Source organism: Dendrobates tinctorius, unplaced genomic scaffold (genome assembly GCF_039654945.1).
Source record: "Dendrobates tinctorius isolate UK_male_01 unplaced genomic scaffold, ASM3965494v1 ptg000089l, whole genome shotgun sequence".
NCBI lineage: Eukaryota > Metazoa > Chordata > Amphibia > Anura > Dendrobatidae > Dendrobates > Dendrobates tinctorius.
This window is the reverse complement of record NW_027361757.1, coordinates 15,232,016-15,254,687: the sequence shown is the minus strand read 5'-3', so window position 1 is coordinate 15,254,687 and position 22,672 is coordinate 15,232,016. Positions and strand designations below refer to the sequence as shown.

General features: G+C 43.4%; 1 protein-coding gene across 1 annotated transcript in view; it reads left to right on the top strand.

The window, feature by feature from the left end:
• Positions 1-13,036: 13,036 nt before the first annotated feature.
• ALOX5 (arachidonate 5-lipoxygenase) overlaps positions 13,037-22,672 on the top strand; it is a 165,973-nt gene continuing 156,337 nt past the window's right edge. The window contains exon 1 of the mRNA XM_073585854.1: positions 13,037-13,247. Within this exon, the coding sequence (XP_073441955.1) occupies positions 13,098-13,247 (150 nt within the window). The 5' untranslated portion in view covers positions 13,037-13,097. The remainder of the gene's footprint in view (positions 13,248-22,672) is intronic.

The window sequence follows — 22,672 nt, the reverse complement described above, 5'->3', positions numbered from 1 at the left end:
CCAGCATTCTGCCCCCAGCGTCCAGCATTCTGCCCCCAGCATTCTGCCCCCAGCGTCCAGCATTCTGCCCCCAGCGTCCAGCATTCTGCCCCCAGCATTCTGCCCCCAGCGTCCAGCATTCTGCCCCCAGCATCCTGCCCCCAGCGTCCAGCATTCTGCCCCCAGCATCCAGCATTCTGCCCCCAGCGTCCAGCATTCTGCCCCCAGCATTCTGCCCCAGCGTCCAGCATTCTGCCCCATGTCCATTCTGCCCCCAGCATTCCTGCCCCATGTCCAGCATTCTGCCCCCAGCATTCTGCCCCCAGCGTCCAGTATTCTGCCCCCAGCATTCTGCCCCCAGCGTCCAGCATTCTGCCCCCAGCGTCCAGCATTCTGCCCCCAGCATTCTGCCCCAGCATCCAGCATTCTGCCCCGGGTCCCCTGGATAGCCGCTCTCAGAAGAAAAAAAAATTCTTCTTACCTTGTTATCTGGCTGTGCTCCAGCGGCGAGGCTCCCTCCCTCTTCCAGTCCCACGTGGCACACTGACTGAATGAGGAAGTGGAGGAGCAGAGCAGTGTGTGACGTCAGGTGAGGGCGGAGCTGTGGCTGGACCATTGTGCAGGGGGGGATTTCGGCGCTGCCTGGACCATGGTGTGGGGGGGGCCTGCCCGAGGGGCCCGGGGGGCCCGGCAGGCGCTGAGTCTGAATTTAAAATAAAGCTGCAGAAGCCTGTATAAAATGTAGGGGGGCCCCAGCGCGGATCGGACTGCCAGCATGGTCGGGCCCCCCTAATCACCGGGCCCCATACACATGTAAGGCCTGTCATGCCCTGATGGCGGCCCTGCATCCTCAAATGCAGACATCTCCTCCATCAATTCATCGTTGACATGTATGCAAAAATTGAGAGTGAACGTCTTCTGTACATCCGACTAAATCAAAAGAAGCTCAGAGCCGAGGAAAACATTCACCTTATAGCTAGTGGATAATAATCCGGCAAAATGAAACCTTACAGGACGTCAATATCAGACTGGTGATGACTGTACGTGATATAGTGGCTCACTGATATTGCTGTGCAGTGAGTGTAGCCGCTCTTTGACTCATGTTATCAATGGAAGAGCCAATACTTTTGTTGCAACTGTTTTACATAATTTGATATGTTTCATATTCATAATTGTGAAACATGTCATTTCCTTTTTACTAAGGATGAAGAGAACAAAGACAAAGCTGGATGTAAAACACCACAGTCCTCATGTGTATAGTCATTAGTTATTTGATAGGAAAATGTATTCAAGGCAGCAAAACCAATGAAGCAAAGCAGAAAAGGGAAATGATACTATCAATGGTCATTGTTCTTAAGAAAAGTTAGTGCTGATGTGTAAACTTACGGAACTAAAGTCCTTAACTTCTTTGCTGCAGTTCTATTACATGGAGACGTGCTAAAGAAAAGTTTGCCACTTTTTGTGCAGTGTAGTCGAAAAAAAAAGCAATTCTACAGCTGTTTGCGGAAGTTTAGATTTTGGGAGGGTTGTCTCAATTGTATGGCATTATTCAGTGGATGGTAAAAATGATTAGTATATGGTTTTTGTTATGTTTCACAACAATTAAAAAATAAAAAAACTTTTATTGTATGAAAAGCCCGGCATTAGTGCTCTTTCATTGTTTTTTTTTTTTTACTTGTTTTTTATTTCTAGATATATATTTTTTTGTATTCGTTTGATTATATTTATTTCTGCTTTTAATGCAATTTTTACATTTTTTAACCTTTTATTGAACTTGTAAACTTGAATGAAGACTTAAATAGCCGAGATCAGATACGGACTGGGGCTGAAGTTAAGCCCTAGCATTTGAAATCACAAAGGCCCATGATATCATTGCCCCTGAGCAATAAATGAGATATATTACTACTAATGTTACCCTGGATGGAGGAAAGCAAAATTTGCTTCAAGACCAATATTTCTAATGATACCCGTGGCCTGTTGGGGAAAGTGACGGAGCAACTTTGAGCTCTGTCACAACTCTTAACAGTATGGGTGTCTTCAGAACACTGATTCTGCTAACAATGTAGCAGACAAGACAGCCCATGACCAGACAGGCCCTTCTGGCATTTGCCAGGATTGCCAGATGGCCAGTCCGGCCCTGACCGAGATCAACAATATCTTTAAACTTGGCCATTGCAGCAGAAGCATGTGTAGGGTCGGTGGGCCGGACTGGGGGGGTGGTCCCTCTGTATACCGCGCAGTGACGTACAGACACAAGATGGAGGCAAGTTTCGGGTGCAACAGGTCCATGCTTTATTCTCTCGCCGTCCACACGACGGCCTCACAGCACACCACAATCCTTTTCATGGCTCTCCGGTTACATAACACATCGACGTACCGTACTTTTCACCAGGGACGTATATATACGCACCGTCTCTTTGCACTTAGTGACGCTCTGACAGCTCCGTCACTGTGGCTGCCTTAGGCCTATATACCAACAGTAATTTTACTGGTCAAACGTCGTTTCCTATACGGTATTCTTCGCCAGAGCCTCGTCTATACTACGGTACTTTGTGTCAGGACCACCCCCCTAACTTTCTTTCTCCTCAGTCCCCTGGTTAGGTTTTCCTCACAGTGCACCAACTGTCATAGTCTTCCTGTCACTTGAGCTCCCCCTGGGGACTGGAATCTTCTGGAACCCTCCTGTCAAATTTATAGCTTTCCCGGTTCCCTGTAACTCCGCCCCCCATGACCAACGGTTTCTTAGCCCTAAGCTGATGTCACGTCCTATGCTCACACTCCTCCCTGCCATCTAGTGGTCAACCCAAGGTACTGCATGTCAACTACTCTTTCCTAGCTGTTTTCCCTTCTGTAATCTGACCAGTCAGTCCGTCCATCAGGTCACCTTCCCTTCACATGGTTGTACATTACAGCTGACTCCAGCTTTTTATGGAGGGAGCTCCACTCCTTGGTTCTCTTTGATATAAGATGGTGCCAAGGGGCCTTTATATTACTAATTATGTGCAATCACAACTATTCATTTATAAGCCATATCACATCGCTTTCCCGGCGCTAGGTTGAGATTATGCCATGGGAGCCCTGAGCCTAATCAGCGTTGGCTTCAATCTCCATGCCTTCGAACGAATCAGACATCAAGAGGAAGTCAGAGCTTTACCTAGATGCTCACTTCCTCTTAATATCTGATACGTGCAAAGCTGGGGAGCGTGAAGCCAGCGCTGATTGGTTGAAGGGGTTACGTTACCTAATCTCAGGAGCCTTGGAGAAGCGAGTGTTGACACTGCTGGAATGGCACCGGAGTATAATTGTACCTTCCTTTTAGGGTGTCATAACGCCATTTATAACCCATACGGCATCATTCAACACAAAGTGTAAGTTAGAAAATTTTAGATTTTATTTTTGTTGTATGAGTTTCTACCTGGTGGCGTTATTCTGTCAGATTAATAACAAGCTGTGCATTTTGAACAAGGAGGATGAGGAGCCAGCAAATTATCAAGAAGTTATTAAAGGGGTTATCCACTACTATCAGTTTTAGCATTTCAAAAGTCAATCAAAATAAAAAATAGTGTATATTCACTTGGTGTGGCAGCGCTGGTCCAGGGATATTGGCGCCACTGTTCCTAGAGAGTGATGTGACTTGTTGTGTCACGTCCTGCAGCCAATGATAGGCCGCTTATCAGCTGCAGCCTTTATTATTTTATCAGAGCTGAATTCCACTCTGACGGAAAATTAATGAGTTTCAGCTGACAAGCGGTCACTCATTGACTGCAGCTGGCATGTGACACAATTCACGCTCTCTTGAAACAATAGCACCAACATAAATAAGTATGGATAGCTGTTATTTTAATTAGGCTAATGAAGTGACTAATCTGGGGTTGTCCAGTAGAGGCCACCCTCTTTAAGATATTAAACAACTTCAAACTTGTTTTTAAGTCAAATGACTGCTGCTATGGAAATTGGCACTCAACAAGCACTATTACTTATCATGTAATGATAAATCTGTCCAATCTTAGCTTTATTATTCCTGTTACATTCTCCTTTATTATAGTTATGTTCTTCCCTAATCTAACCCTTTTTAAGAATCTCAGCTTCAAGGCATTCCAGAAGCTTATCGCAGACTGGCACGGCGTAACTCAGGATTTCTATACAGAACTCAAAAAATAATTTTCAGTTATTGACTGTGATGAGAAAATGTTACACAAAATGATAGATTTACACAATACTGCAGAATGAGTGTTACTATGCACATGGTTCCCAACCAGTGGTGGACATTTAGGCTCCTCCAGGAGCTAAAAGAAGGAGGGTGGTTGTGCTTTTTTCCATCAATATAGGGACACTCCACTGATATGAAGATTGACTATGCAAAATTAATATATAGTCACCATACTCTATACCCTCCTAAAGCCTTGAACTCAGTGTAAAAATGGCCACTCACAGCAGATGCACGAGTAACACTTTAGAAAATATGAATCATGCTCCCCAAATTACCATTGCACCAGCATGGACCAGCGCTGGTGAACATAGAGAGAAACATTGTCAGCACAGGTCCATTCCTCTGCAGTAGAGAAGCGGAGGTGTTGTTGTTCAAACTTTACACGTTCTTACCAATAAAAACTGCGGTGATTATTTTAATTACTTGGAAAGGGTCCCCAAAATATGCAAATGGACATAGCGGTGATTGAAAGCAAGGCACCAAATGTAGTGACTGTACATTAGTATACTGCAGTCATTGACCACCTGCTGAGAACTTCAGGTCAATCTAAAGACATTTCTGCATACTAATTTTTTATTGTGATCCTGACTAAATCTAATACCTGGTCCTGATATAGTGAGACAGAGGGGTAATATGCATTATATGGCATAGCCCTCTCGGTGCATATATCCAGATATCATTTTGCAGGGGTTTCGGACGTAGTTCCCCACGGAGCAACTGAACGGGTGCCTGGATTCAGTGTGAAAGTGTAAGGGGAAGGAACTAACTAGGAATGTCTCCGCCATGAAGGGTCCGGAACCATCGGGGCTGTCACCTATATTGCAGGGTAGAAAGCTTGAGACTCCAGACCGTACTCTGTGTTTGAGAAAAAAGGGCGTGGCTAAGTGGACAGAGCAGCAGCGCACGAGTGACCAGACAGTTTGGGCGGGAACTTTGGGCGTACGGGATGCCTGTGAGGTAAAATCAGCTGAGAGGCGTCTGGGCAGAGCAGAGCCTGGGACCGCAGAGCGCTTTGACAGGAGACAGTCGACTGACTACTGCTCAGACACCGCTGTCCCAGCCGACATCACTGCCCTCGATGAGACCGCTGACACAGCCGACACGCTGCCACAGCTGCCCCTCCTGACAGTACTGACCGTGAGAGACAAGGTCTGTGAACGGCGCTTAGGCGTGTGTCGATTTGGCACAGCGAACCGGGCTGCCCATTGTAAACTGTGTTTGGGCAGTGCTACAAATCTCCATGTTGGGACACTCACCGCTGAGGATAAGGACGTATCCCTCTTCATCACCTCATCTGCTGGACCCAAGACTCGCATCAGGGTCCCGAGGATTCGCCGCCATTGTCAGGACCACGGGAGGACACAGCCAACGTCAAAAGATACTATATTATTTACCTCAGGATTGTGACAGAGCCCCACTGTGACGAAATCTAGGCAGCACCAGTCACAGACAAAAGTTCAACCGTGACTGGCGCCTGAGTGATAAGTTATATTTTATTGTATTGCCAGCTTTACTTGTCCCTCTTCCTTAATTATCCCCATTAGCCTTTTGCTGTATTAGGGAATATTATCCTTCTGTTTTCTCCCTACGTGGAGTTTCTACTATGTAATAAACCCCTTTCACCCTTGGTCTGTGTACAGTCCGTTGTTACTGCATCCTACGCGCCTGCAGTCTCCTCACAAAAGCACGCTTAGCAATAGGGCACAGGACTGCAAAAAGTGCCAATAGAGTTAATCATGTTCTAGGTTGCAGGCTATGGTCTGACCTGTTTGTTCTTTTTTCAGATGATGGTGGAGGACCTTGAAAGTAGAAGAAAATCTACCATCTTGCTCATTATCATATAATCACTTGGCAGGGAGTAAAGTTTCAAAGCTATTAATGTTATTGGCCCTTAATTCTACCAAGGTCCTTCCTATTAAAATTTTATGAATGCTGTAGAAAAAATGTCGCAGTTGCTCAAGGGTCTATTGGAGTTCAGCTTATATTTTTCTTTTAAACATCTCTGCTAAAATGAAGACTCCACTGTGACTTTCAGACAATCTGGATAAATGTACTCCAATGTGTTTGTACCCCTTGGTTAAGTGTTAAACTGTGATTTAAAAAAATGATGAATATGTTTATGGGTCGCCCTCCCAGGGTCAGCGGGGTACTCGGTACCGGGCCGGTGTCAGCGGGATGTGTCACAGTGGCGGTGACCCAGTCCGTGGCCCTGGGCGCCCAAGTAATGGGGGGATTGCAATGGTGAAATGTAATGGATTGAATTAATAGTTTGTGATGCCACCTGTGGTGTTCGGCAAGTGAGATGTTAAGCTGACGCTGCATGCAGATCCTCTGGGGCTGGTGGTGTGTTGCAGCCAAGATGGTGAAGCTCCCCACAGGTGGAGCTGTAGTCCCAGGGCAGTGTAGATGTAGAGGCAAAGGGGAGGCGTAGATGAGGCAATGCCGGGCACCAAGATGTAGCGGTGCCAGGTGTGTTGGCGCAGGAAAAAGTGGAGGACACCAGAGCATGTAGTTCCAAAGCTTTACTCACAGTCTGTTGTGCAAACCAGTGCCTGCCTCTGTGCCGTGTCCTCCGGGTCAGGGGCTCAGTCAACCTCCAAGCAAGATGGAATTCTCCCTTCCAACACTCCGCCAACATGTGTCTTTCTGAACGTCTCCTCTTAAAGCGCCTTTGTCACTGAGATCTACTGCAGCACCTCCTTCCTCCATCCCTCTCCCAGGGATCTTCACTCCTCTCTTCTCACTCACTGACTCCGAACTCAACTCAACTGAAATCCTAAACCTTCCACCTCTTTTATGTATTCTAACTCCACCCGCCTCCCAGCACGTTTCGTGTTCCAAGCAGGCAGCCACCAAAGGTGCTCTGCTACACTTCAAGCAGGGAGCCGCAATGTGGCTTTGCTACACTACTTTGTGATGATGGGTGCAGGTGTTGGAATGTGGTCAGGGGCCTCCAACTTACCTGGATGGTGGGGTACCACACCTCAGGAGGAGGTGCAGTACCTCTGTGGCAACTGAACCCTCAGGGGCGCCACATTTATCTCACAATATAAAATTTACAGCATAATGGTGAGAGGTACTGCTGCCCAGACATTGGTAACCATGTAGCAATTGTAAAAATGATGGAAGGTGATCGCATTAAAATTCCGACGCCATCTCTCCTTAGGGAAGATGTCGTTGGCCTCCTGGGCTGCGATCCCGCCCCCCCGACATCCAGAGCGCTGTGATTAGCTATTCAATTCTGAACAGCCAATCACAGCGTTTCTCATTGTTTCAGCCAATCAGCTTGGCTGAAACAGCGAGGTCCTAGGCTAAGATCGAGTACCGATGTACTCGATCCTAGAGCCGGTGCCTGGCAATGGCAAAAAGCCCCCGGATTGGCGCGATCTCTGATCTAATCAATCGCGCCAATCGCAGGGCACAGTGGCGCTATATCGCCGCTGTGCCCTGCTGGTACTGGCCCGGATCGGTGCTGTATTAGCACCAATCCTAGGCCAGAGCCTGGTGCAGGCCCAGCAGGGCCTGCAGGAGCTGGTTGGCGCGATCGATTAGATTGGCGATCGCGCCAACCACAGGGCACAGCTGCTGTGACGCTGTGACCGCTCTGTGCCCTGCTGGTGACCTGGCCATGACCTGCCTAGGAATCGGAGCTGTGAGCTCCGATCCTAGGCAGTTGCCATGGTCAACAGGCAGAGCAGGGATTGGTGGGATCGATGTAATCATTCGATCCCACCAATGACAGGTCACAGCAGCGATGTGACCGCTCGGTGACCTGTCTCTGACCTGCTGATGACCTGTCTGACATCTCTGCAGGGGTCCTCACTCTAGCTGAGGATTCCTGCAGAGAGGTCAGACGCAGCAAGAGCTCCTGTGCTGGGTATTGTGGTGCCACAACTTGTAGCATCACAATCCCTGCAGAAAAAAGAAGAAAAGAAATGCCAACTGGAAGTGTTCCCTGATCCCTGATCCCCTGCCCAATCTATCTTCACCCCCATCTATCTTCATCCCCCCAATCCCCCCATCCCCCCTCTTCCCCCTCTATTTACCCCCTCCATCCCCCCTTTTTGCACCGCCTCTGGGCGCAGCCGCCGAGCGTTGATTGGTGACGCAGTTCACCGATCAATACTCATGCTCGCTTTTTTTTCCTTAGCCCCATTTGTGCCACCTCCGTACACGCATCCCGCAGCCACAAAACTTGGATAAGTGACACACGTCACTTATCAAAGCTTGTGCCTGCCGTTTTCCTTTTTTTTCACCCCCCCCTTGCGCCACCCCCCTGCGCACATACAGCTGCTGCCGAACTTTGATAAGTAAAACAGTTCATTTATCAGAGCTCATGCCGGCTGTTTTAGACACTTTTATTTTCGCCACCCCAGTGCGCACATCCAGCAGCCTAATTTTGATAAGTGACACGTAGTTCACTTATCAGAACTAGGGCCTGCTGTTTTAGACTTTTTTCCACAGCTTTTTCTTTACAGAAAGTTTACACCAATCAGTACCCCCTCCCACACACATACAGTTTTCAATAAAGTGTACACCCAAGCACCATATTTACACAAAAATGTCATCAAATTCATCCCAACAGCGCTATTCAATGGAGGAGGCATATGCTATACTTGCCTCTGACACTGATAGCGAGGTAGAGGATCCCACTTTTCTTTATTTTTTGTTTTTTTCATCCTCTTCCTCTTCCCCCTCCTCATCTTCCTCCTCGGGTCCTGCGGAACCGCCACGCAGACGCTCCAGGATAGAAGATGAGGCAGCGCCCACCATGCCCGCAGCTGACCCAGCGCTCCTCATATGGACCTCGCCCCCGGAAAATTACGAGCCACTGATTCCTGATTTTCTGGCAGAATCAGGAATCAAGTTTGACATCACCAGCCTCACAGAAATTGACTTTTTCAAAGTCTTTTTCTCTGAGGATTTTGTTAACCTCACGGTGGAGCAAACTAATATGTACGCTCGGCAATTTTTGGAGCAAAACCCGCGTTCATCATTTTCAAACTGGTCTCCTGTAGATGCAGTTGAAATGACGCAGTTTTGGGGCCTGGTCCTCCATATGGGGATCCTGAAGAAGCCAGAAATTTGGCAATATTGGAGTGTTGATATTTTATATAACACTCCAGTGTTCTGAATGGTCATGGCACGGACGCGTTTTGAGGCCATCCACAAATTTCTGCATTATACTGATAATGCACAGTGTCCCGCACAAGATGACCCCAACTTTGACCGTCTTTTCAAAGTTTGGTCGGTCATCGAACACTTCAACAAAAAGTTTGCTGATGTGAACGTGCCCCAAAGGGACATCTGCGTGGATGAGTCCTTGGTTCACTTCAAAGGAAGGCTGCAATTCCATCAATACCTGCCCAATAAGAGGGCCAGGTACGGAATCAAACTCTATAAGCTGTGTGAGAGTACCTTAGGGTACACCCACAAGTTTAGAGTGTACGAAAGGAAGGACACCCGGATTGAACCCCCTGAGTGTCCTCCTTTCCTGGGAGTGAGTGGGAAAATTGTGTGGGATTTGGTGCACCCACTGATAACTTTTATACCAGCATCCCACTCTTCAAATCCCTCTTTGAGCATCTTACCGCAGCCTGCGGTACTGTCCGCAAAAATCAGAGAGGCCTCCCGAAGACGCTACTTGGGCAGATGCTCCGAAAAGGTGAGAGCAGAGCCCAATGTAGCAACCACATGCTGGTGGTCAAGTACAAGGACAAGAGGGATGTCCATCTCTTGACCACCATACACGGTGATGGCAGTACCCTCTGCACTGTACGGGGTACCTCTGCACAGGTCCGCAAACCGACCTGTGTAGTGGGGTACAACAAAAACATGGGGGGCGCTGATCTCTCCGATCAACTCCTCCAACCATACAATGCATTGAGGAAGGCCAAGGTGTGGTACAAAAAGCTGGCCATGTACATTGTCCAAATGGCAATGCTCAACGCATTCCTGCTGTCACAATGTGCATGCCTCACCGATACGTTGTACATTCATTTCCAGGAGGTAGTGGTTAAGGCCCTGATGTTTGGCCCTCAGGAAGGAGCGGGCCCCAGTACTTCTGGAACGGAAGGTGCTCGTATTGTACCAGGTCAGCATTTTCCGGGGGTGGTCCCGCCAACCCAAAAAAAAGTAAGCCGCAAAAAAGGTGTTGAGTGTGCTACAAAAAAGGAATACGCAGGGACACCATTTATCAATGCAACACCTGCCCCGAAAAACCTGGCCTGTGTATGAAGGATTGCTTCAAATTGTACCACACCTTCATGCACTACTAATTTACATTAGATTAGTTGGGGGCACATCTAGATTTGTTCTTTGGGGGTCTAGTATCCAAAATGATGTCACATGTGGGTTTTTTTCACATGAGGGGCTCTGCAAACGGAACATGACGCCAGCAGACCATCAAAGTCTGCATTCCAAAACATCACTACTTCCCTTTCGAGCCCCGACGTGTGCCTAAACAGTTTTTTCCCACATGTGGGGTACCAGAGTACTCAGGACAAATTGGACAATGACTTTTGGGGTCCAATTTCTCCTGTTACTCTTGGGAAAATTAAAAATTGGGGACTAAGTGATCATTTACGGGGGAACAAATTAGGATTTTATATTTCCACGCCCGGGCATTATAGTCTTTGGTGAAAAACTTGGGGGTTCAAAGTGCTCACCACACATCTAGATAAGTTCCTTAGGGGGTCTAGTTTCCAAAATGGGGTCACTTATGGGGGGTTTCTACTGTTTAGGCACATCAGGGGCTCTGCAAACGGAACATGATGCCCGCAGACCATTCCATCAAAGTCTGCATTTCAAAACGTCATTACTTCCCTTTTGAACCCCGACGTGTGCCCAAACAGTAGTTTTCTCCCACATGTGGGGTATCAGCGTACTCAGGAGAAATTGGACAACAACTTTTGGGGTCCAATTTCTCCTGTTACTCTTGGGAAAATTAAAAATTGGGGACTAAGAAATCATTTTTGTGGACATTTTTTTTTTTTTCACGCCTGGGCATTATAAACTTTAGCAAAACACTTGGGGGCTCAAAGTGCTCACCACACATCTAGATAAGTTCCTTAGGGGGTCTAGTTTCCAAAATGGGGTCACTTGTGGGGGGTTTCCACTGTTTAGGAACACGAGGTGCTCGTCAAACGCGACATGGCTTCCGATCTCAATTCCAGCCAATTTTAGGTTGAAAAAGTCAAACGGCGCTCCTTCCCTTCTAAGCCCTGCCATGTGCCTAAACAGTGGTTCCCCCCCACATATTGGGTATCAGCGTACTCAGAACAAATTGGACAACAACTTTTGTGGTCCAATTTCTCTTGTTACCCTTGAGAAAACAAAATATTGGGGACTAAATGATCATGTTTGTGGAAAAAATATGATTTTTTATTTTCACGCCCGGGCGTTATAAACTTCTTTGAAGCCCTTGGGGGTTCAAAGTGCTCACCACACATCTAGATAAGTTCCTTTGGGGGTCTAGTTTCCAAAATGGGGTCACTTGTTTGGAGTTTCCACTGTGTAGGTACATCAGGCGCTCGTCAAACGTGACATGGCATCTGTTCTCAATTCCAGCCAATTTTAGGTTGAAAAAGTCAAACGGCGCTCCTTCCCTTCTAAGCCCTGCCATGTACCCAAACAGTGGTTCCCCCCCCATATTGGGTATCAGCGTACTCAGGACAAATTGGACAACAACTTTTGGGGTCCAATTTCTCCTGCTACCCTTGGGAAAATAAAAAAATTGTTGCTAAAAATCATTTTTGTGACTAAAAAGTTAAATGTTCATTTTTTCCTTCCACGTTGCTTCTGCTCCTGTGAAGCACCTGAAGGGTTAATAATCTTCTTGAATATAGTTTTGAGTAGCTTGAGGGGTGCAGTTTTTAGAATGGTGTCACTTTTGGGTATTTTCTGCCATATAGACCCCTCAAAGTGACTTCAAATGTGAGGTGGTCCCTAAAAAAAAATGGTTTTGTAAGTTTTGTTGTAAAAATGAGAAATCGCTGGTCAACTTTTAACCCTTATAACTTCCTAACAAAAAAAAATTTTGCTTCCCAAATTGTGCTGATGTAAAGTAGACATGTGGGAAATGTTATTTAGTAACTATTTTGTGTCACATATTTCTCTGTTTTAACGGCATAAAAATTCAAAGCTGAAAATTGCAAAATTTTCAAAATTTTCGCTATATAACTGTGTTTTTCATAAATAAACACAAGTTATAGCGAAAAAATGTTACCACTAAAGTGAAGTACAATATGACACGAGAAAACAATCTCAGAATCGCCTAGATCTGTTTGAAGCGTTCCAGAGTTATAACCTCATAAAGGGACAGTGGTCAGAATTGTAAAAATTGGCCCGGTCATGAACGTGCAAACCACCCTTGGGGGTAAAGGGGTTGAGTGAACAAAGACATAAGTGTTCCGTAGTTCCCAGATACGGTAGACTAATGTCAGACTGTCGGGATCAGCCATTTTTCTGAGGTGTATGGTGGCCTCTTGACTCCACCTGAGAAATAATGATGAGGGAGAAAATGATCTGGGCTGTGGAATTTCCAATAATCCATCCTTCTGTCCTCCGGGAGATAAGCCGCCACCAGAGCAGTCTGGCAGCAGCTCTCTCTCATAGATAACACAAGAGATAACTGTTGGTCAAGCAATCATCTGGACCCTGATTCAGCCAATTACTATCTGTGGTATATGGGGGGCTTAACAGGATGATACAATCCCTGATGACAACAGGATTATGCAATCTCGAATACCTATGTGAATACATCATAGCCACTGAAGCAAAAGAGGAAGTTAAAAGGGGAAAGCACAGCAACAAGTAGTTTATGTGCAAAGTATAACTGTCTCTAGATCAAACCTGACAGCTCCTCCGGAGATTGCACAGAACATTCGGTTATCTCCTTCGAGCCAACATGCCTTCATATACTGTCACAGTGGTTACAGGCAGCCAGTGGTTTGCTGGCACAGATGACTATATCTATCTTACACTGGTTGGATCAAAAGGCTGCAGTGAAAAGACTTTGCTGGACAAGCCTTTCTACAATGATTTTGAGAGGGGGGCGGTAAGTGTGACTGATCTACAACATTTTTAGCTTGTAAGATTATGGCCATTGTATGATATTCTGTATACCTAGCACATAGCTTCCAAGAAACTAGTTACCGTACATAGTTTATAAATGTGAATTTCATTCATTGTTTGATATCATCCATCACATTTTAGCCTACACCTAAACTAATTAAAAAATAATGTTACTATAAATAAGCAAAAAGGAAAATAACTCCAATAGAACTTAGTACTAAATAGCATACAATATCTATACATGCCATAAGGGCTGCTAGGGCTCCAGAAAAACAGAAATCAGGCTTTAATGTACTGGATCCATAGGACGTAATGGAAGGAGATTTTCTTCTCCTGTCCAAAAACTATTGGCCCAATTCATCATTTTATTTTATTTTTTGTCTTGTTGTAGTCATAGACTTTCTTTGCATCACATTTTTCAAAATGGCGCACATTGTTCATGATTTTTGCGCAAAAATAAAGAAGCATTTTATTTTGTACTGTAATCTTTTTTGTGGCTTTTTGAGGCAATAGTTGCATGTTCCACTAAAATTATGCAGAATTTGTGCAAACAATTTCACATGTATATAAAACCACTCTGGGGGGAGTCTGGAGTACATTTGTGCCAAATTTTGCCACTTTTTAAAAATTAGTTCAATTAGTTGAAATCATCTGAAAACCCAGAACCTCGGACCAGGGGCTTATCTACAGCATTATAGAATGCTGTAGACAAGCCCTATAAGGCAGTGGCCGCATTTTAGTGGAAAATTTTGCCACTTTTTAAAAATTAGTTGAATTAGTTGAAATCATCTGAAAACCCAGAACCTCAATAAACACTGCTAAATATGAAAAAACAGGTAAGCACACATAAACTAGAGTAAAAAAAAAAGCACAAACTAAAAGAAGAATAAGGCGCACAAGAAAAACAAGTGAAAAACACAGCAAATGACATAAAATAGGCACAAACAAAAATGAATCAGACTCTATCAGTCCTACAGGGTCACAATGGTTACTTTTTTTTGTTAATTAAGGAACATTATAAAATTACTTATTCTCACCTTTCCATTGTGGCACTGTTATTTCAGCACCTCAGCTGGTATAATTTAGGCACTGCATAATAGTTTTTCTTGGGGATCTTTTTAGGAGTTGCATAGAAGCCACGATATTATCAAATTGTTGTACAATGTGGGATGTTTATTTGGGCAATTTATGATGTTACTACAAGAGCATCGAACCATGGTATGTACACATTAGTGTCAATTAGCTATAAGATTTTTTTATGTTTTGAAGAACTAAGAATCTTAACTGTTCAGATACCTAATGTGTAAAATATGAGTTTTGTAATTTTTTTCTGGTTCTATCCTTTTCTTTACTATTACTGACAAAACATACCATAAATGGTATAATTTTGGTACATTTTTTCAATTTTTGGTCACTACTGTAGAATGGCTACAGTTATGTAAACAAAAAGAAAATTTCAGCTCACCCCTGAAATGTAATCCAGATCCGGCACGAAGCACGATATCCTTGCTGCTGCAAGTACCATTACTGTGTCATAATAAGCCATTCTGCCAGGTTGACATCTATCAAAAGCACATTACACTGATTAGAACCTGATTAGAACCTGCCATTTTCATATAGCAAATAGCTACTAGTGTGTTTTTTCTTTTTTACAGCGTTTTTCATGTTCCTGAACTGATATTATTTCTATACTATTTTAATTTTTTTAAAGGGAACCTGTCACTTGTTTGGGCCACTATAAGATGTGGCCACTGCCTTACAGGGCTTGTCTACAGCATTCTATAATGCTGTAGATAAGCCCCTGGTCCGACCTGAAAGATAAGAAAAATAAGTTTTATTATACTCACCCGGGGGGCGGTCTGATGCGGTCCGGCACCTCCCATCTTCTTGCGACGCTGCCCTCCTGCTTGCTTCCTCGCTATTTTTCTTATCTTGCAGGTCGGACCGGGGGCTTATCTACAGCATTATATAATGATGTAGATAAGCCCTGAAAGGCAGTGGCCGCATCTTATAGTGGCCAAAACAGGTGACAGGTGCACTTTAAGTTCACATTTTGTTCAGAGAATTCCATTATATTAAATGTATATATGTGCACTATGTATATAGGCAAATGATCCCAATATGCAAAATTGTACAAGTGGTACAGTCTCCGGGCTAGAAACTAGATAGCTTTGTTCATAACCAAGATATGTATGTAAATTGGGACAGGGCCATGAAATAATAATAATAATAATAATACTCACCTCACTGCTGAACACTTTGGCCATTTTGCTGCTTGTCATTTGCCAGCTGGCTCTCCTCTTTCCGTTGTTATCTCCTAGTCTCTTCACTATGGGCCCGAACTTGGCCGTTTAGTTTTGGAGATGCGACACATAACAGTGGAAAAAGGGCCTGAGAAGAGAGTATTTGTTTTTTTTCTTAACCAATAAGTACCTCATCATTCTGTTTTCTTCTTTCTGTCATCAAGCGTGTCACATCTCCATCAGAAAAGACCAGGATTTCTAGTCACATCCACGAGTGAGTGTTTCTGACATGTTACTAGCCCCGTAAGCTCATCATAAATAAGCTCAGTGACTGTTGGAGCTTCTACGTCTCTGACATGATTTATGCTGAGCTTACAGGGCTGGAGATGCAGATGAGCCACTTGCACTTGTCATAAAATAGGCAGGGAAATGTGCCATGTCAGAAAGTAGCAGTTGCAAGCACTTGCTGTTTCATCTGTGTACTCACTTATCATGAGTGACTTATGTTTCCTCCCCTCGCCAGTTGTGGTATGTGCCGACCTTAAACTGAAGCAGCTCTGCATGGTCGGACAAAGCAAATGACAGAACATAGCAAGCACACATTTAGAAGATTATCTAAGCAAAGGAACACTTTTTAAACTCAATCAGTTATAGAACTTATTATTATTCCAAGGTCTATTAATTAAAATGTAGTTTATTAGAAAACGCCATTAAATGCTGCAATGACTCATAGGAAAAATCTGTAAGTTCTGGTTCTCCGCTCCCAAGCTTTTTCCTATTTTAATGCATTAACTTCCAGGACTAATTGTTAACTTACCGCTGTCACAAGACATTCAGTGTTACTTGTCAATTAGTATTAATGCTATTTAGTAATGTATTTCCAATATACACCAAGACAGTCATAATAAAAGGTATTAGATACATTGCCGTTATTAAAATTTTACAACTTTATAGGACATACAGTGGGAATAAGATAATAGAAAATCATTATTTGTCCAAACCTTTCCAAACTTTGAGAAAGTCATAATACCACAAAACCCATAACATTAAAGGGAATTCGCCATGTTGGATAATGCTATTAACCTACAGATGTAGGGTTAATAGCATTTTCAAGGCGACTGGCTGCTGTACTGAAAAAATTAATTTTATTTCTTCCGGGAGCCACCGGCTTTCAGTCAAGCAGGCATACTGGCGCGAGTTCAGTAACCATGCAGAGGCGGCTTTCAGTTAGTGCCGAGGCATGCTTATAGCCTGCTGATCACAATGCTGCAAGTGATGACTGTAGTAGTGTCACGACGCCTGCATGACTGAAAGCCAGTGGCTAACTGGAGAAATAAAACTAATTTTCTCCCAGGTGCCACATTTTCACTACGGTGGCCAGACACCTTTATAATGCTATTATCCTGTAGATTAATCCTTTGTCTGCAGGGTGATAACATTAACTGACCTGCCAGATTCCCTTTAAGAAAGAATATTTATTTCCTGTTGCTTACATATTATGCAGCACTATACAGAATTTTTTTTATTACTCACGCTCCTTGGTGGAGCTCTCAGTCTACTTTCCCTGTCTTAGGAAATGTGCCCGTCAGTAGGTATTTGGAGTGTGGGAGAAAACCCACACAAAAATGAGGGAAACATGCAAACTAGATTTAAACCATAGTCAGACAGAAATCCACTGTCCCAGTGCTTCAAGGCAACAGTACGAACCACGCAGCCACTGTGCTGCAGCTGAACGCGATATCTATAAATCATAGCACGCCATTGGAAAGTCAGGAAGCCACTATTTTTAGTTCAGTGGCAACCAAAGAATTGAGAGTGATGTCATAGTTCTGTAGATAGCAGAACAAACTCAATTAAACTAGACAGCTAAAAGTCACCACAATCATCCCTAAAAAGAGGAACAGAATTTTTGCACAAGAGGATCCTGATGTAGCTGCTACAGGTGCTAGTATGGTAGCAATGACTTCAAACAATGCATACAGCACAACCACTACTAGGACAACCCCTTCTTAAAACTAAATGTTTGTCCTGATAAAATAATATGGCCTATACTCACCTCTAGTGCCGGCGCCGTTCCCACAGTGTCGGTACTCGCTCTCCACGAGGCTCTCGTGCTATTGTTGTGAAACGTGACGCTGGTGCCCATTCTGAGCTGGCGTCACTGTCTCCGCCTTTGTACAAACTGAACTGCAGCTGATCCCTGGCTTCCTCTTCATGTTCAGTTTGTCCAAAGGCAGAGACAGTAACGTCAGTGCTGATTGGGCGCCAGACATCATGTGTCATTCCACTGCATCCCAACTCAGGACCTCAAGGAATGGAGCCGGCATGGGAGGTGAGTATAGGCTTTATTATTTTATCGGGGCTGAACATTTAGTTTAAGAAGGGGTCGTCCTAGTAATGGACAACCCCATTAATAAATTACATGGTTTTATTACTACTCAACTACAATATTTTATGTATAAGGTTTTCTAATACAGAGATGATCTGCTTTAAAATAATGGTGAAAGGGATTTATCTTTAACCCCTTTACCCCCAAGGGTGGTTTGCATGTTAATGACCAGGACAATTTTTACAATTCTGACCACTGTCCCTTTATGAGATAATAACTCTGGAACGCTTCCATGGATCCTGTTGATTCTGACAATATTTTCTCGTGACATATTGTACTTCATGGTAAAATTTCTTTGATATGACGTGCGTTTATTTGTGAAAAAAATGGAAATTTGATGAAAATTTTGAAAATTTTGCAATTTTCCAAATTTGAATTTTCATGCCCTTAAATCACAGAGATATGTCCCACAAAACACTTAATAAGTAACATTTCCCACATGTTTACTTTACATCAGCACAACTTTGGAACGAAAATTTTGTTTTGTTACGAAGTTATAAGGGTTAAAAGTTAAACAGCGATTTCTCATTTTTACAACACCAATTTTTTGGGGGGATCACGTCACATTTGAAGTCACTTTGAGGGGTCTATATGATAGAAAATACCCAAAAGTGACACCATTCTAAAAACTTCACCCCTGAAGGTGCTCAAAACCACATTCAAGAAGTTTATTAACGCTTCAGGTGCTTCACATGAATTTTTGGAATGTTTTAAAAAAAAAATGAACATGTTACTTTTTGTCACAAAAAAAATTACTTCAGGTCCATTTACTTTACCAAGGGTAAAAGGAGAAATTGGGAGAGACCCCAAAAGTTGTTGTACAATTTGTCCTGAGTATGCTGATACCCCATATATGCAGGTAAACCAGTGTTTGGGCACATGGCAAAGCTTAGAAGAGAAGAAGCGCATTTGACTTTCAATGCAAAATTGGCTGGAATTCAGATCGGACACCATGTTGCATTTGGAGAACCCCTGATGTGCCAAAACAGTGGAAACCCCCCAAGTGACACCATTTTAGAATCTAGACCCACTAAGGAATTTATCTAGATGTGTAGTGACTCTGAGCACTTTGAACCCCCAAATGCTTCACAGAAGTTTATAACGTACAGCGTAAAAATAAAAAATAATATATTTTTACAAAAATCATCTTTTTGCCCCCAAATTTTATTTTCCGAAGGGTTACAGGAGAAATTGGACACCAAAAGTTGTTGTCCAATTTGTCCTGAGTACGCCGATACATAAATCAATGTTTGGACACACAGCAGAGCTTGGAAGGGAAGTAGCACTGTTTGACTTTTTAAATGCAGAATTGGCTGGAATTGAGATTGGACACCATGTCACGTTTGGAGAGCCCCTGATGTGCCTAAACAGTGGAAAACCCCAATTCTAACTCCAACCCTAACCCCAACACATTCCTCACCCTAATCCCAGCCCTAACCATAAACCTAACCCTATCACACCCCTAACCCTAATCCCAACCCTAATCCAAACCCTAACTTTAGCTCCAACCCTAATTTTAACCCTGACCCTAACGGAAAAACGGAAATAAATACATTTTTTTATTTTATTATTTTTCCATAACTAACAGGGTGATAAAGGGGGATTGATTTACTCTTTATAGCGGGGTTTTATGTTTGGCAGCTGTCACACGCTAAAAGACTTTTTTATTGCAAAAAATAGTTTTTGCATCACCACATTTTGAGAGCTATAATTTTTCCATATTTTGGCCCACAGAGTCATGTTAGGTCTTGTTTTTTGTGGGACAAGCTAACGTTTTTATTGATACCATTATCGGGCAGATAAGATTTTTTGATCGCTTTTTATTCCGATTTTTGAAAGGCAGAATGAACAAAAACCAGCAATTCATGAATTTCTTTGGGGGGGCGTTTATACCGTTCCCCATGTGGTAAAATTGATAAAGCGGTTTTATTCTTCGGGTCAGTACGATTACAGTGATACCTCATTTATATAACTTTTTTATGTTTTGGCGCTTTTATACAAGAAAAATTATTTTATATAAAAAATAATTGTTTTTGCATGGCTTTATTCTGAGAGCTGTAACATTTTTATTTTTTCACTGATGACGCTGTATGGCAGCTCGTTTTTTGTGGGACAAGATGACGTTTTCAGCGGTACCACGTTTATAACCATCCTTTTGATCATGTGTTATCGCACTTTTTGTTCGGCAGCATGATGATAAAGCATTGTTTTTTGCCTTGTTTTTTATTTAATTTTTTTACGGTGTTCACTGAAGGGGTTAACTAGTGGGACAGTTTTATAGGGCGGGTCGTTACGGATGCGGCGATACTAAATATGAGTACTTTTATTGTTTTTTTATTTACATAAATGTATTTATTGGTGAAATTTTTTTTTCACTTATTTAGGAATTTTTAAAAAATATTTTTACACAGTATAGTTTTTTTTAGTTTTTTACATTGTCCCAGGGTGGGACATCACTCTATAAAGTAAGATCGCTGATCTGACACTTTGCACAGTACTGTGTCAAATCAGCGATCTGACAGGCAGTGTCCGAGGCTTGCCTGTCAGAGACAAGCCACCTCCCTGCAGGACCCGGAAGGGCCCCACGGCCATCTTGTATCCAGGGGCCTGAAGGGAGGAGAATCTCAGAACAATGTGATCACATTGCGTTGTTCCGAGTGTCTCAGGGAAGCAGGCAGGGAGTCCTTCCCTATGCCACCGGAACACTGCGATCTTGTTTGATCACATTGTGCCGGGAGTTAAAGTGTTGGGAGCGGTCTGCAACTGCTTCTGGCACTTAGTGCCGTGTGTCAGCTGTGAGAATCAGCTGCCACCCGGCCGCGATCAGCCGTGCTCCCCCCGTGAATGCGGCTGATCGCGATGACGTACTATCCTGTCCATGGTCAGAATATCACGGGTTTCATGGACGGGACGGGATAGTATGTCTAATGTCAGAAAAGGGTTAAGCATTATGAACACTGTTCTTGCTTTAGTCCTTCTGTTTGAATACTTGCAAGGGTAGGTTTTATAATAATAAATAAAAAAAGAGTACCCAAGCCAACAAAAAGAACACAATTTAAAAATCTATACTTATAAAAATGTTGTTATGTTGCAGTGCACCCCTTTAAATTGAGTCCTGTGTTGCAATTTAAGCACTAGATGCAGTCGATATTGTAGACTTCACACCAGCTGCAGGCATAGAAGGGGACCGTTATATAAGAACTGTGTATGTGACTCATGATGATAAATGTTTAATTTGTCGAGAAGCTTGCATACATAATACAGTAGCTGTTTTTTAATTCACACTGTCCAAAAATCACATTTAGCTAAAGAATTAATGTATGCAGATTAGAAGAATGCAGTTTTTTTCTGTAAAAAGTTAAATTCCATGAACATTAATTATGAGGATGATATCATATTAAAAGTTACAATATATTTGCAGAAATCGTGCAAGACTGTGCCAATCTCCTTTCATGTGATTAGTAATTGCAAACACATTTTGGAGATGAGATACTGGATCTTGTTTTTAGCCACAGATGTAGTTATTTGAACTTCTTACTTTCTAAGAAAGTCAACACATAAAGAAGTGTAGTGAGGTTGTGTATCCCACTTAGACACACATGGACAAAATTATTGGTTTTCGTCTGTTAAAGTAATAAAAATCCATAATGGTCACTGAAATAACTTGAAACTGACAAGAGTAGTTTTAAATTTACTGAATATCAACTAATGAAAATCAAACATTTATTTTTAATTGTAGTTGTAGCTCAACAGACAAAATTTAAAAAACAAACTAATGAAAATGGGCTGGAGAAGAATGGTGATACCCTTAGAAAAGATTGAAAATAATTTGACCATAGGGACATCAGATGGGGCCTACAAACTTGTAATCAGTCAGTCTGCTGATTTGAAGGGTAAAAAGTAGTCACTGTGCTGTTTGGTATCATGGTGTATACAACTTTCAACATGGACCAAAGTAAGCTAAAGAAAGAGCTGTCTCAGAAGATTAGAAAGCCAATAATAGACAAACATGTTAAAGATAAAGACTATAAGACCATCTCCAAACACTTTGATGTTTCTGTTGCTGCAGTTGCAGATGTTTAAGGTCTATGGGACAGTAGTAAACTTGCTTGAATGTGGCCGCAAGAGGAAAATTGATGACAAATTGAAGAGACATGTAATAATAATGGTAACCAAAGAGCCCATAACAGTTTCCAAAGAGATTAGAGGAGGACTGTAAAGTCAAAGTACATCAGTGTAAGGGTACCGTTACACCTAGCGATGGACCAGCGATCCCGACCAGCGATATGACGCGGTCAGGATCGCTGGTGCATCGCTAGGTGGTCGCTAGTGAGCTGCCACACAGGCAGATCTCACCAGCGACATCGCTGGGGACGGGGATCGCGGCCTGTCAGACGAGGCGATCCTGCGTCCTCCCACCCCGCTCCACGAGTCGCTCGTCGGCGCCACAGGAAGAGCAGCAGGAAGTGGCCGACGAGGAATGGTCCAGGAGCTTCTCGCACGATCAGCGATAACCAGCGGGGGAGCCGGTTGGAGGTAAGTATCACATGCACTGATATCGCTAGCAATATCGCTGCAACGTCACAAAATCGGTGACTTTACAGTGATATTGCTAGCGATATCGCAGTGTGTAACGGGGGCTTTAGATCGGACCATTTGTCTCTGTCTTGACCACAGTGGACTTCATGGATGATGACAGAGGAGAAAACCACTGTTAAAAGCAAACCATTAAAAAGCTTCTGGAAGAATCTCATTGGCATTCTAAACCAAGCTAGA